Genomic DNA, 16,899 nt, shown 5'->3' with positions numbered 1-16,899 from the left:
TGATCGATGGTGACTTCAATGCCAGGATTGGCACGAGACTAAACGATTCTGAATGGGCCATTGGCAACCACGGTCTGGGTGACCGGTGCATTAACGGAGTTAGACTTCTCATGTTTGCTATGCTGAATAATCTCAGTGTCGCTAATACATGGTTTAAACACAAACTTTGCCACACTTACACTTGGAGATCACGAGATGGTCGAACCCGCGCTCAAATTGACTATTTACTCGCTTCTCGTCGCTAGAAGTCAATGATCGAAGACTCGAGAGTATACAGAGAGGCGGACACTGGATCAAAAAGTGGATCCGACCATTTATTACTAAAATCAAAAGTTAGATTCAGACTCAGCTCGAAAAAAGTATCTGCACCTAGACGCATCCTAGATACAGCGAAACTCAAACTCCCTGAAATCAAAGAGACCTTTATGCTCGAACTTACAAACCGTTTTACGGCGTTGCAAGATAATGACCGAGAATTTAATACCAATCAAGCAATTTCTGAGACCGAGACAAGTGCCATGACCAAGCAAGAAAATTTTAACCCATCGCCAAATATAGAAAAGCGCTGGATCAATTTCCGAAACCAGGTGAAAGAGACAGCTACAGAAATTCTCGGAGTTGGGACAAAACACCCAAAAGATGGATTTCTCAGAAGACAATAGAACTCTTTTTAGGGAAGAAACAAATGACTGATAAACACTCTGCTTCTTTTAAAGCACTCCGCAAAGAATGTCACAAATCTGCTAAGGCAGACAAACAAGCATATTGGTCTAATGTAGGCTGTGAAATGGAAAAAGCTGCTGCACGCAATGATTCACGGAAACTCTACCAGCTCCTAGGAGAATCAACCGGGAAAAAGAAACAAAGATCGACTCCCATGCTCCTTAGTAAGGACAACAAGGTTCTCACGAGCAAAGAAGATCGCATCGAACGATGGCGTTCTCACTTCCAGGAGCTTCTTCACCCACCAGAAAATGACCATAGCCAACCCATTCCATCCCACAGCAGTTCTGAGTCACCCTCCGGGTATGAGGATTGCAATATCGCCCCTCCAAGCAGAGAAGAAATTATTCATGCCATAAAACTATTAAAAAATAATAAAAGCCCTGGCATTGACGAATTACCAGCTGAACTTCTCAAGACCCTTCCAGAAGCGGCTATCGACGAGCTCCACGACTTACTCACGGATGTCTGGGTCAACGAATACATTCCTGAAGAGTGGAGGACCTCTATAATAATTCCTGTATTTAACAAAGGGGGTCGAGCCGATTATAAGAATTATAGAGGAATTTCCCTGATATCCGTTTCTGCAAAAGTTTTCACAATAATTGTATTAAATAGGTTCAGAAATATTAGAAATGATCGGACGAGGCCAAATCAAGCAGGATTCAGACCTGGTATGGGATGCTGTGATCATATTTTTAGCCTGAGACAGATCCTGGAACACCGCCTTATACACCAGCAGGAAACAATACAAGTCTTATCGACTTTTCAACGGCTTTTGACTCGGTAAAGAGAATTGCCATCTGGGATGCAATGAGGGATGATGGAGTGCCCGAAAAGATAGTCCGTTTAATTAAGGCTTATTACGTGGGAACGAGGGCATTTATAAGAGCTGGCGGAGAAATCTCAAAAGAAATATAAATTGACGAAGGAGTGCGACAGGGTTGTGCCTTATCACCTATTTTATTTAACTTTGTCATTGACCAGATCATGAAGACTCTTGACAAATTCAAAGGTGTGACAATCAGTCCAGCACTATCAATAACAGACCTTGATTACGCCGATGATGTAGATATCTTGGCTGAGTGGATAATAGAAGTACAGCTCATGATAGACGACATTGCTGCTAGATCCCTTGCTACTGAACTAAAGATCAGCCAATCGAAAACAAAATCGATGCGCACCTCTGGGCTAGATGAAAATCCAATCACATTGAATGGCATCCCAATAGAGGACGTCCAGAATTTCAAATATCTAGGCTCCCTAATTAATCCCAAGGGCGAAGCTCTAAGCGAAATACAAAGCCGCATCTCCGCAGCCTGGGCAGCATCCATCCAGCTTCAGAAGTGCCTCTGGTTACGAAATGAAATCTCCCTTCGAACAAAGCTCCCGATATATAACGCTTTGGTCCTCTCTGTGCTTCTTTATGGTTGCGAAACGTGGCCCCTCAGGGCTGGGGAAGGTAATGACCTGAATGTCTTCCACCACAAGTGTCTTAGCTGTATTCTTGGCCTGCGTCTTTCTGACCGCGTCTCTAACGATTTCATCAGAAGAAGATGTGGTGATATACCACTTGTCTCTGATGTTGTCAAAGCAAGACGTCTGCGATGGTTCGGTCATTCACTGCGCCGACCGGATGAATCGTTCAGCAGACAGTGCTTGAAATGCCAACCTCTTGCGCAGTGGAAGAAGAAGCCTGGAGGACAAAAAAAGACATGGTTATCAACAGTTAGAGCCGACCTAGAGCCAATAGGAGGTTTCAAGAAGCACGGGCACAGATGGAATAGACCATGGATCCAGTTGATCGAGCCAGTCGCACTTAAAAGAGAGCAATGGAGAGACGCATGTCAACAAATTCTGGATGCCACGATGGGCCTGGACAAGGCTCGAACGTGACCCAAGTACAAGTACAAGTAAGTAAAAGAAAACTTATGCGAGAAGCTCTTGGCTGAAGGTGATGAACTCATGCATGTGCAGAACTGACGAAGTGAACCAGGTACAGCTTAAAACATTCCACGGGACTAAGTTTATTCCTATAAAGCAAGAGATTGAAGCCATATCACCTTACCCAAACCAGAACAGCAATCAAAACAAACAGGAAGCGCGCGGCTCAAAGAGAAAACCTTACTACTTCTGCGGCGTAGCATACTCTCCCTCCCATGTCTGCCCAGAAAAGGGCAAGTCATGCTCCATATGCAAAAAGCTCAGCCATTTTCCAGGAGATTGTCAAAGCAAGGTGGTAAACGCCGGCGAAGAAAATTCTGTCGAAGCTGACTTTGGCAATGAAACCATTTTTCTGTACTCCATTGAACAAAGCTAGGACAATGAAATTTGGCAGGCGTATCAGGAACCGGACCAGATTAAATTAAAAATAGTAATTTTCGCAATTTGACAATCTGGAGGGGGGTCAGTTAATTCGGAAAAATAAAAAAAATGAAGTATTTTTAACTTACGAGCGGGTTATGGAATCTCAATGAAATTTGATCTTTGGAAGGATATCGTGTCTCAGAGCTCTTATTTTAAATCTCTACCAGATCTGGTGACATTGGGGCAGTTGGGGGGGAGCATAAAATTTTGGAAAACGCTTAGAATGGAGGGATCGGGATGAAACTTGGTAGGAAAAATAAGCAGAAGTCCTAGATACGTGATTGACATAACCGGAACGGATATGTTCTGTTTCGGAGGAGTTGGGGGGGGGGGGGGTTAATTCTGAAAATTAGAAAAAATTAGGCATTTTTAACTTACGAAGTAGTGATCGGATCTTAATGAAATTTGAAGTTTCGAAAGAATGTCGTGTCTTAGAGTTCTTACTTTAAATCCTGACTGGATCCAGTGACATTGGGGGGAAATGAGGGGTGGACCTAAAATCTCGGAAAACGCTTAGAGTTGAGGGATCGGTATGAAACTTAGAGGGAAAAATAAGCATAAGTCCTAGATACGTGATTGACATAACCGGAGCAGATCTGCTCTCTTTGGGGGAGTTGGGGAGAGGACGGTTAATTCTGAAGAATTAGAAAAAATGAGGTATTTTTAACTTACGAAGGATTGATCGGATCTTAATGAAATTTGAATTTTGGAAGAATATCGTGTCTCAGAGCTCTTATTTTAAATCCCGACCAGATCTGGTGACATTGGGAACCTGACATTGGAGTTGGGGGGGGCCTAAAATCTTGGAAAGCGCTTAGAATGGAGGGATCGGGATGAAACTTGGTGGTAAAAATAATCGTAAGTCCTAGATACATGATTGACATAACCGGATCGGGTCTGTTCTCTTTGGGGGAGTTGGGGGAGGAGTTTTAATTCTGAAAATTTAAAATATGAGGTATTTTTAACTTACGAAGGAGTGATCGGATCTTAATAAAAATTTGATGTTTAGAAGGATATCGTGTCACAGAGCTCTTATTTTGAATCATGACCAGATCTGGTGAAGGGGAAGTTGGGGGGTTGGAACCTAAAATCTTAAAAACACTTAGAATGGAGGGATCGGGATGAAACTTGGTGGGGAAGATAAGCATAAGTCCTAGATACGGGATTGACATAACCGGAACGGATCTGCTCTCTTTGGGGGAGCTGGGGGGAAGAGAAATTCTAAAAATTTAGAAAAAATGAGGTATTTTTGACTTACGAAAGAGTGATCGTATATTAATGAAATTTCATATTTAGAAGGAGCTCAAAACTCATATCTCCTATTTTAAAACCCGGCCAGATCCAGTGTCATTAGGGGTCATTGGAAAACACTTAAAGCGAAGAGATCAGGATGAAACTTGGTGAAAAGAATAAGCACAAGTCAAAGATAGGTGACTGAAATAGCTGGACCTGATCCGCTCTATTTGGTGGAGTTGGGGGGGGGGGGTAATTCAGAAAATTAGAAAAATGAGGTATTTGTAACTTACGAATGGGTGATCAGATCTTAATGAATGTTGACATCTAGAAGGATCTTGTGCTTTAAAACTTTCATTTTTCATCTCGACCAGATCCGGTGACATTGAAGAGAGTCGAAGGGGGAAACCAGAATTCTTGGAAAACGCGAAAATCGAGGTATCTTACGAATGGGTGATCGGATCTAAATGAAACTTGATATATAGAAGAATCTTATGTCTTGGATGCTCCATTTTCAATTCGAATCAGATCCGGGGACGTAGAGGGTTAGAGGGAGAAACATAAATCTTGGAAACCGGAAATCTTGGAAAACCCTTAGAGTGGAGAGATCGGTATGAAATCCTAGATACATTATTGACATAACTGGAACGGATCCACTCTCTTCGGGTGAGTTGGGGGGGGGGGGGGTAATTTTGAAGAATTAGAAATAATGAGGTATTTTTAACTTACGAAGAAGTGATTGGATCTTAATGAGTTTTTATATTTAGAAGGACCTCGTAAGTCAGATATTTTTTTTTAAATTCCGACCGGATCCAGTGTCATAGGGCGGAATTGGGGGGACGGGAAATGTTAGAAAACGCTTAGAGTGGAGAGATCAGGATGAAACTTGGTGGGAAGAATAAGCACAAGTCCAAGATACGTGACTGACATAATTAGACCAGATCGGCACTCTTTGGAGGAGTTGGGGGGGAGGTAATTCTGAAAAATGAGGTATTTGTAACTTACGAACGGGTGGTCAGATATTAATTAAATTTGATATTTAGAAGGATCATGTGCTTCATCGCGCTTATTTTAAATTCTGAACAGATCCAGTGACACTGGAGGGATTTGGATGGGAAAACCGGAAATCTTGGAAAATGTAAAAATTGAGGAATATTTATATTGCGAAAGGGCGATCAGATCTTAATGAAACTTAATAATTAGAAAGATCTTATGTCCCAGATGCTCCATTTTCAATTTGAATCGGATCCGGGGACAGGGGGTTGGAGGGGGAAAACAGAAATCTTGGAAACTGGAAATCTTGGAAAACGCTTAGAGTGGGGAGATCGGGATGAAACTTGATGGGAAGAACAAGCACAAGTCCTAGATACGTGATTGACATAATTGGAACGGATCCGCTCTATTTGGGTGAGTTGGGGGGAATTCCAGTACTTTGGTGAGTTTGATGCTTCTGGACGTGCTAAGGCGATGAAAATTGGTAGGCGTGTCAGGAACCTGCACAAATTGACCTGATAACAGTCTTTTTCCCGATTTGACCCTCTGGGGGGGGGGAGCGGGAGGGAGTGGAAAAAATGAATGAAGTATTTTTAACTTACGAATGGGTGATCGGATTTTAATGAAATTTGATATTTAGAAGGACTTCGTGTCTCAGGGTTCTTATCGTCGATATAGACCATATCCGGTGATATTAGGGGAGTAGGAGGGGGAAACAGGAAATCTTGGAAAGCACTTAGAGTGGAGAGATCGGGATGAAACTTGGTGGGAAGAATAAGCACAAGTCCTAAATACTTGATTGACATAACTGGAATGAATCTGCTCACTTTGGGGGAGTTGGGGGGGTATTAATTCGGAAAAATTAGAAAAATAGAGGTATTTTTAACTTAAGAACGGGTGACCAGATCTTAATGAAATTTGATATTTAGAAGGAACTCATGTCTCAGAGCTCTTATTTTAAATTCCAACCAGATCTAGTAGGAAATCATGGAAAACGATTAGAGTGGATGGATCGGGATGAATTTTGGTGGGTAGAATAGGCAAATGTTTTAGATACATGACTTACGTAACCGGACTGGATCCCCTCTCTTTGGGGGAGTTAGGTGGGGGGTCCAGTGCTTTAACGAGTCCAGTTGCTTCTGGACGTGCTAGGACGATAAAAATCGGCAGGCGGTCAGAGGCCTGCACAAATTGACTTGCTAAAGTCGTTTTTCCCGATTAGATCATCTGGGGTGGTTAAAGAGAGCGGAACCCCCCCCCCAAAAAAAAAATCCCCCAAAGAGTGCGGATCTGATCTGATTATGTCAGTCACGTATCTTGGACTTGTGTCTATTCTTCCCACCAAGTATCATCCTGATTTCTCCACTCTAAGCGTTTTCTAAGATTCCCCCCCCCAACTCCCCTAATGACACTGTATCCGGTTGGGATTTAAAATAAGACATCTGAGTCACGAGGTCTTTCTAAATATGAAAACTAATTAATATCCAAGCACTCCTTCGTAAGTTAAAAATACCTCATCTTTTCTAGTTATTTTCAGAATTAACCCCCCCCTCCAACTCACCCAAAGAGATTGGATCCGTTCCGGTTATGTCAATCATGTATCTAGGATTTACTTTCTACATTTAATTTTGTGTTTTCCCATTGTCTTTGCTGTGTTTCTTAAGACAAAGTCCATCAAAATGATCCATATAAACGGAGATAGAACACTGCTTAGCTCTTGATTTAATTATAAGCTCAGCAAGTAACTTCATTTTCTATATGACGCATATGGAGGTTTTAGAAAACTGAGCGATGATTATTTTTTTATTTTTTTTAGATTTGCAGTTAACATTACTTCCGAGGAACTTTCCTAAAATTTTTCTATCAGCCGAATCAAACACTTGCTCATAATCTATTAAAGCGAGGACTAAAGGCACGTGTTGACTCTTGCATGTCTCGATTATTAATCTAAGAGTGAAAATTTGGTCGATTTGTTCTACCCTTTGTAAAACCACACCATTCTTTTTTAAAACTTCATGTACATCATCTCTAAGTATAAAACATATCCTCATACTAAATAATTTGCTTCCTAAGGAAACCAGGCCAATGCCTCCACAGTTACTACACTCTTTCTTTTCATCTTTTTATATGGACATTTAATTAGCTTTCCTAAAATCGCTAGGTGCTTCCCCTTGGTAGGTTCCTTGGTTCCCCTAGGTAGCTTTCCTTTCACGAACTATATTCATAATCTTCAGTAACTTATTTCTAACCTCATAACCACCATACTGAAAAAAATCACTTACCACACCATCAGCACCTGGGGCCTTCTTATTTTCAATTTATTTAGTAAGTCTACTGTCACTAATTCTTCGTAACAACATAAACCTTTCTTCACGTTGGAAATGTCACAAACTTTTTTTTCTTTTCTATATTTCTTCCTGAAACTCCATCACGGTTTAGAACATTCTAAAAATATCAGGCTCATCTCTCTTTAACCCTTTCTGTATCCCTAATTGTGGTCCGGTTCCTTTCTTTAACTGGGGCAAGTCCAGATTAATTATTCGCTCTCAATTTAGTAATATGCCAGTAGAATATTTTACCATTATGCAGTCTGGCTGCATCTTCCATACCTTTGGTAATTAGTCTATCACTCCAGTAATTCTCATAAAAGCCATTCCTCTCTATTAACACATCCTAGATGAAGATAGGGGGATTGGATAAATGTTTTACAGAAAAATAAAACACCAATTTAATGTTTTGGGCACCTGACTGACCGTATGTCAAACAGTAAGATGTACAAAAAGCGTGGTTCAATCTCACTTTGTTTGGCTATAATAATAGAAAGGTTGGGATGAAATGGACACGTTTTGCGGAAGAAGGATAACCTATTGTTAAAGATTGACCTTTTCGACCAACCCTCTAGGGCCAAGCGAAAAGTAGGTGGTCCTTGAACAGGGTAGGAGGGTGTCGTAAGGAAAGATTTAGGGGAAAGGTTTACTTCTTTAGAGGGTGTCAAGATGGAAGCTTTGAATATATTGGGATAGAGGAAGAATGTACGCAGCTGTGTTAATCTCAGGTGGCTTGGTGTTGCAACGAGTTGTTAGTAGTAGTAACAGTAATAAAGTAGTGAAGAACCGCATAAATATTAAGCTTTGACATAATTACCTTTGAAAGTATAGTCGGTTTGCCAGTAGTACTGAAGGCATACTCTGAATAATGCATCACACTGCTCCAGTCATAAGGTAGTCCAAAGCCAGTAATGTATGTCTTGTTAAATTTTTCAAAGTTATGAACATAATCTAAAAGATAAACATTTAATTTTAGCATTTCCAGGTAATCAAGGGCCAGCAAGATTCTAGAATGAGTACTGAGGAGGAATTTTCACTGCCTTCCTCCCAAGTGCATACTTTTTCCTTTCTTATCAATGTTAAACCAAATAAGTAGTGAAGTGTAAATAGATCCGACAGAAATAGCAATCAGTTCTGAGTCCCAAGCAACCAGAAGGTGTTACGTGATACTATAGGAGTTGCTTGATACCTAATCGTCTACTTACGCAAACATTTTCTTCAAGATGTTAATAAACCTAAGGGTGTAAGAAAAGCCGTCAAGGCCCGCCAGTCAAGATAATTTACCCTCAAGACATAATTATGTGAATTGTTTAAAAACCTAAGGGGTTAAGTAGGAAAAACCTTCAGGGCCCGCCAGTCAATATATTTCACCTCAAGACATTGTTATGTTTACCTGTTGGTTACGTATCCTGGATATTGTTTTTCCTTTGGTTGTTATGTAAAAGTAATTGTTTAAAAACCTAAGGGTGTAGGAAAAACTCTCGGGCCCCGATAACCAAATGAGAACTTATTCCAAATGGATCAAATTGATCTTACACCGATATTTACTTGATAACATAGGTTTTGTTTTGTATTTTGTGTTTACACACAGACCTCGCTTTTTCATAACTCTATTGGTGTTATAATAACCTTATCGCCTCAATGTAAAATAGATTTAATATAAAATTGCCATCTATTTCAAAGCGTTTTTCGCTAATCGAAGCCTACTATGGCAGATGTGTTTAACCCCAAGTTAATTATTATCCATTATATGGGTTAAAGCTTAGTTATCGCTTGCACTAGAAGTTTACCTTACCGTTACTCAATTAGATAGGGGTAAATTCATAAGTCATTTGTCATTTTTCATTAGAACTATTTTTCAACTCCTAGTCTTGCGATGGATTTAATTCTTAAAATCAATAGAAATAGAGTTGATCACCAACACGGATCAGCACTTATTTGTAAAGAGATCAATAAGGGGAGGGTATGTCGTGGCTATACTTACTGTGAATTTCTCAGTATCTATGTAGACAATCGAAGTTTGAACGACTTTATAGTTGAAAATACCCTTTCCAACCTGTATTATATAGATTTCATTGTCCTAGGAGTAAAGTGCTTTAAAAGTGTTTGTGGATTTGTTTGTTAAAAAATATTTACGATAAAAGTCTTCATTTTTTTAGATTTTGTCTTTTACGTATAGGTAACCATCGACAATAGTCACTGGTTGTAGCTCGTCATGATTCAGCTTGTACTCATTTCGGCATGCAAAGTCAGGGTTATATTTTCTACAATACAATGCAGCTTCATTTTTATTATATCTCTTTTTAAAGTCAATAATAGTAACCACTAGCAAAATGAAGAGAAGGCCTATATGACAATTAGCCTATTAGAATAAACTAGCTATGATATGAAATTTAATAGTTTTCTTGTATTTTTTTGCGTTCAAAACAAGATCTTTGATAACAGTTCTCATGTAATCAAGTAGCATCAAACTAAGATCACTGAAAACTTTTTCATTTCAGGGAGTATGTTTTGGTTGCAGAAGAACAGATATTCTATAAAGCATTAATAGCCTAAGTAGTAACAAAACATTTCTTGTTCTTCTACTGAAACCTGCGTTCTTTAGTTTCTAGGTAATACAAGTACTGAATTATATAATGCTTACACAAGGACACGCACAAAGAAAGTTTCCATGATTTTCGAAATGTACGAAGCACGCAAACAATTTTGGAAAAGTCACAAAGGTCTTCAGATATCAAAAGAGACGAAGCTAGAGTTTGCCCGCCCTCTCCCGCTCATGCAGCTGTACAGACAGATAAAATGGAAGCAAATAATGTGATAAATTATACACTTAGGGGTTCTAGCTATTTTTGATACGGTCCTTGCTCGGAATTACTTAATAATAACTAAATTAGGCATTCCAATAAAAACTTTCATTTTTGTTTCATGAAGACTAATAAATGATTCTGGCAAATTCAATCAAGAGCTACCCTTAAACACTTGGGAGTACTTTGAAGGTATGTCTAATGTTGGGGTGGAGTAGGCTGCAAACTACTGAAGGAATGGCAAAACCTGGGTTTCTCTTTAAGTGAGTAAGTACAAGATATACCTGGATCTGTGTTTTCTTCCAAAATTCTAACATATTCATCCCTGTCCCATCGGGCGTGCTCATGATGGAATCCGATGGCATGCATAAGCTCATGGACTGGAGTGCCCTTGTATTGGACACAGCCTGATTTTTGCAAGTTCAGCTCTTGTCGATTTCCAATTCGACCAAGCTACAAATAAAAATTCTAGATTCTGAGCACAACTATAAAAATCATCATGATTCTGAATTCTGACTCAAGAGTGAATTCTAAGGTAATGTTTGACTCCAGCTAAATTTGTAGGACTAATATAGCCGATCTGCAAGCGTACAAATCACCTGGCATTTTTTACACTTATTTGATATTTGGGGGTACCAAATTTCAAACCGTCCGTGATAATCACTAATTAAAAAATGATCTTATTAATAGCGATTGAACCCTAAAAATAAAAGTTGAGAAACTGTCAAACCATGCATTGTAATTGAAAGTAAGTAGAGAGCCTCTTTTTATATTGAATTCAAATATGTAAAATTCCTTAATTTGAGTTTCCAAATCAAAAGCCATTAGTACAAGCAAATCTGTGTAATTTCACAATCAGTGTGGAAACGCTCCTTAAAAAAAGATTTGATCTCGATGAGAATTATAACAAAATTTCTCAGTGTCTGAGAACGCTAGAACGAGTCTTAAACGTCAGTATCTATAAAAAAAAAAAAAAAAACACGAAGTATTACATTTTTTAACCTGTCTGTGCTTTTGAACCTAAAATAACAATCAATCTCTAAGCAAAACTAGTTTTTCAACATTTATATTTATTAATTTATATTTAAAAATTGGTTATTATAAATAGCTGCAGTTCACTACCTTTAGTCAATTAATGAAGACCAGATAGTTAAAAGTAAGTGTTTAGTATACAATGTAAAAAGTCTTGATTCGAGAGACGAGTAGCACGTTTTAATGTACAAGTTTGATGGTGGACGAGGATCAATTGTTGATGGCTTGATAATCATCATGACTGTGCCACTTTTAGGGATGGTTTCATGCTTTTACGTGAATGCACATTTTCTTACGAAAGCGAATTTTTCTTGCCCAAAAGTTGCAAATTTTATAAACTTGGAATCAGCATCAAAATTTCATATAGGTGATGCGTATATTAGTTCTTCGTTTTGTTTTTTAGAGTTTTGGCTGCTATGATGAGGTTTTTTATTTACTGCTCATTGTCGAGAGCGGTTCCACATTTGGCGCCCTCGAACATCTGATCATTACCATACGTAGCTTGCATATCAAGCAAATTTCCTCATTGCTAAAGTACGGAGTTCTTCTAACCTTTAACGTGGGCATCTAGGAAATATATGGCACCTTTCTGGCAAAAAAAAATAAAAAATAAAAATAACTTCGGTTCTCTTTATGATTTTCTTTTTCTTTTTGCACATTTGTAATAAAAAGAATAATTATATCCGGGAAAAGAATTAGGATCTTTTTTCCTGGAGCACTGATATTCTTATAGAATGTAATGAACTGGCCCCATGGTTTCTTTGATATTAGGTCGATAAATTCAAAAATTATAAAATAGAACTGGTCTTTTACCACCTTCAGATTATAAATATATTTACAATGTACAGTCTCCATCACACAGTCTACAATCAGTCTCCAGCTCAGCAATGTGTGTTTTCTAGTCGTTTTCTAGCGTTTGTTTTATATGTTTTTTCTAGTCGTTTTCTAGTGTTTTCATAAGTAGTATTTTCACATGTCTTTATGTATTTTATTCTTTTAAGCAAAGAGGAATCATAGTTCAAAAAGTACTAGCGGCGTCTTCCAGGTAGAGTCCTAGCCACCGCGTCCTTCGGGGGATCCAGCAGCGTTCAACCCTCCCAATAGGAGCCTTCTTTAAGTGCATTTTAAATTCCCTAGTGTTTCTAAAAAGAATAATTATATCCGGGAAAAGAATTAGGATTTTTTCCTGGAGCACTGATATTCTTATAGAATGTAATGAACTGGCCCCATGGTTTCTTTGATATTAGGTCGATAAATTCAAAAATTATAAAATAGAACTGGTCTTTTACCACCTTCAGATTATAAATATATTTACAATGTACAGTCTCCATCACACAGTCTACAATCAGTCTCCAGCTCAGCAATGTGTGTTTTCTAGTCGTTTTCTAGCGTTTGTTTTATATGTTTTTTCTAGTCGTTTTCTAGTGTTTTCATAAGTAGTATTTTCACATGTCTTTATGTATTTTATCTTTTTAAGCAAAGCGGAATCATTGTTCAAAAAGTACTAGCGGCGTCTTCCGGGTAGAGTCCTGGCCACCGCGTCCTTCGGGGGATCCAGCAGCGTTCAACCCTCCCAATAGGAGCCTTCTTTAAGTACATTTTAAATTCCCTAGTGTTTCTTAACGTCCGAGTAAATTTATTCAAGTGCCTATGTAATAATGTTTTGTAGTGCATTAATTTATGTATTAAAGAAACCATGTATTTTATTTTTTTGAGTATGTATTCAACCGATTGAGATTAGGCTTGGTTAGTTGTATTTTGACATTGGAGGAGGATCTATCAATTTCAAACACCATTCAGATCATTTCTTTGTCCACCATCATTGCTGGCAAAACAACACTCTTAACGAAAATAATTCAAAATCATGATAAATGTTCTTAAAAAATACTAAGAACAATGTAGTATTGCTATATAATATATAATGTAGTATTACTCCATAAAATATCTAGTATTTCTATAGTGTGTGGCAAGAGTCCTATGACACATACATAAAATTCATCCGACGAATTGACGTGTTTAATATTATTGAGCCAAACTTGTAGTTAATTATTGATGATTTAGCTGAATCAATTGAAGAATGGTCTCCGCAGATGTCATTGTTATTCAAGGTATGATCTCATCATTCAAAAATTTTCATCACTCTTGTTCTCCACAATCTCTATCATCAGAATAATCGTATGAGGACGCTTGCTCTGAATCGTAGTTACTACATCATCCATAGGGTTGTTCTTGATTCAAGTTCTCTTATAACTCTAAACAGGCAGATACATCCTGGTGAACCAAGATTTTTATTCTCGTATACAATTAGGCCACTATAAACCTTATGGATACATTCTATTGGATCTGAATCAAAACACACCCGAGGAGTATCGAGCAGTCAAGGATATTTTTGATAATAAAATTACTATATATCTAACCGTGAATAATAAAAAAGGCATTAGTCGTCATCATAACATTGAAGACACTACATGAAAACGGAGATTTATTTTCCGTCTTAGGTAATGCAATAACACGGCCTAGGAAAGCTATTCTCAGACACGGCATTTACAATGAATTCATTAATCTCCTATCTGAGTTTTGTTTAAATTTAACCGAAGACAAGGTTCAACTGCCAGAAGGAATTAGGCAACAGACAAAGCAACACCATTCACTTGTACTTACCCTTGCTTGCAAAAAGAAAGGAAAGGATTTCATAAGAAAACGGCTTGTTCAAGAGGACGGTAGTTTCTTTTCATCGTTAGTGTCGATAATCGCGGAGCTTGTAAACACTATTCTCTAGAAAGGGCTAAACCTTACAAACTGACACCAATTGAACTTGCACTTTTACCAATAGAGCATATTGAAGATAATCTTGATAAATTTATTGACAATGAAATAATTGTCAATGATGAAAAATTAATTTTGTTTCAAAAAGCACTTCGACTTGTAGATAGGCATAAGCCCTACCGGGAAAAACCACTCAAAGTAAATTTGATTGGTCAGCCTCCAACTTCTGAAACTTCTGAAACTTTGAAAGTGCCAAAAGAAGAAGAAAAATTATCTAAAGTTTCATCAGGTGTTGCAGACTTAATACCTCAACCGTATAGTGAGCAAAGTGTAAGATTCTTGACTTATCTCGCTTAAAATGAACACGGACAAACTGATGACATAAAGAATGAAGTTATAATACACGGCAAGAGTTATAATTTCATTGATTTGGTATCAGATTTGAGTACAAATCGTACAAGAATTGAGTCGTTGAAAGTCATTTGCATAAACTTCTAAAGTTGTCAAATTTTCCAAACAGTCTTTTCGAGAATAAAAATGTTTTAAAACGGTTAAGGGAATTTGGGGAAACATCAAAAGAAATATCGTTTTCGGATAGCACGCCAATTAGGCGTGATGATTTAAAAGGTATTAAACGAAAGGGTCTTTCCACTGAATTTAGTATGCAAAAGGGTAGTGGACGCTTCACATCACGTTTACGTTCAAATGGCTCAAGTTTTGAAAAGAGTTTATGAGTTATGAATACTCTCCCACCACACGTTCGAAAGTCTCTGGAGTTGAAAGGAAGTTGGCGAGAAAGTATTTACAGAATAGACCCAGCTACACTCTTCATCGAAATCATAGAGTCCACGGTAATCAGTATCAAAAAACTAAAGCCCTTTTCTTCTTGCACATGTTACAAGCAGATCTTATGACTCTACACGAGATTCAAAAACATCATAGTAGACCGTAAAAATATATTTTACTTGCAATCAGTGTTTTTAGTTGCTATACATATGCCGTTCTATTGCGTTCAAAGAGAGGCAATGAAGTTGCTAGAACGTTTGAATCTATCTCTGAACAAGATTCTTATGGATATATTCAAACGGATCAAGGTAGTGAATTTGTTAATGAATATGTAAAAAAATGTTTTATTGAAATATACTACAACACTCTATCATAGCCATAGCTCTATAAAGGTGACATTAGCCTAAATTTTGGCAAGAACAATTTGAGTTTTAATTTCATGATATTGTAAGTTGAAAATCAATGCTGCTTTTATTCATGATTTAGGTAAAATCATGTTGATTTACAATCAACACCCTCATCAATCCTTATCCAATGATAGTCCTCTTGAAGCTCATCAGAGTAACAATACAATTCATATTTTTCTTCATTGATATTCCAATGAAAAAGGTTATGAAGAGAAAATTTAATGTTGGTGATGATTTAAGAATCAATCAAACAAGTGATATTTTTGAAAAGGGGAATTAATTGTGCTTTTAAAGTGTCAAAAGTCTTAGCCGCTAAACCTATAACATATCATCTACGTGGTATAAGAGATGGCGAGATTCCTGATGGTTTATATGATTATGAATTACAAAAATTTAAAACAACTGGAATGTATCAAATTGAAAATATATTAAAGGCTCATACTCATAGGGACAGTTGTTAGTTTGCTGGCTATAATACAATTTTGATTTTGATTCTTGGATTGCCGCTGAAGATGTTCACAACGTCTAATGATTTTTATGTGATATTCATGTCCAATATCCCTGACCCCCTCTACAATGATTTGAATAAAACAAGCTATTTTTGGACAAAAACCTTCCCAGCCATCAAATTTGAGGGAAAATATGAAGTTGCTTTTGTTAATTGTGTACCAAAAATACTTATGATATCCAGAGAAAGTATGTTACATGTGCTGAAAATGTAACACCAAGCGATTGGACAGTATATGGCGAAGAAGAGGAATGAATAAAATCACTTAGCTCTGATATAAACCCGCATCAGACCTTAAAATACAAGGAATATGGTAGCAAGACCGATTTGTGTCATGCCACCAATAGAGCTATAACTGCTAGTAAAAATGGTGCCTTCTATTCAACTATTCAATGGAACAGAGGAGAATTCACTCAAGCTCTCCCATCAAGAATGAAATGATTCCTCTCAACAATAATCTTATACATGTTCTTGGTTTTAAACGGAATATAATCGAACGTAGGAGTGCTGGAAGCGTCAATGGTATGGAAGTTATTATTTTTGTAGACTTTGCATCCGGCTTCTCTTCCGACAATTAAATATTTCTTTGCACATCCTTTGTCAATACCTCGAGAGTCGGTAATACCAATGTCCTCCTCCTGCATGTTCTTGAACGAAAAACCACTCATGAACACATTCATCACTACAATATAAAGTAGCTTCAATATATTTCAGTCAGTACTTTGTATTTGGAGCTCAAACAGTTAAAATGAAGAACCGAATTCGGTGATCCTCTAGCAATAACCAAGGGTATGGCTGTGATTACATGCCATTTTTGACCTATTCAGTGAGGTGGCTAATAGAAAAAGCACTTTTGTTTGTCTTGATACTGTTTGCTATGTTGCTACTCTTGGACCACAACAATTTGGTCAAGGAATGGACTATTATAGGTTACTACAGTCTTGGCAAATAGT

General features: G+C 37.7%; 1 protein-coding gene across 1 annotated transcript in view; it reads right to left on the bottom strand.

Moving 5' to 3' along the window:
- LOC136033798 (zinc metalloproteinase nas-7-like) overlaps nucleotides 1–16,899 on the bottom strand; it is a 45,028-nt gene that overhangs the window by 3,530 nt on the left and 24,599 nt on the right. Inside the window, exons 5-6 of the mRNA XM_065714711.1 lie at nucleotides 10,732–10,900; nucleotides 8,461–8,594 (exon numbers count right to left, since the gene is read on the bottom strand). Of these exons, the coding sequence (XP_065570783.1) occupies nucleotides 8,461–8,594; nucleotides 10,732–10,900 (303 nt within the window). The remainder of the gene's footprint in view (nucleotides 1–8,460; nucleotides 8,595–10,731; nucleotides 10,901–16,899) is intronic.

This window comes from Artemia franciscana, chromosome 12 (assembly GCF_032884065.1).
Source record: "Artemia franciscana chromosome 12, ASM3288406v1, whole genome shotgun sequence".
Taxonomy (NCBI): domain Eukaryota; kingdom Metazoa; phylum Arthropoda; class Branchiopoda; order Anostraca; family Artemiidae; genus Artemia; species Artemia franciscana.
Note: the sequence above shows the minus strand (reverse complement) of the source record. Positions and strands in the feature narration are given on the sequence as shown.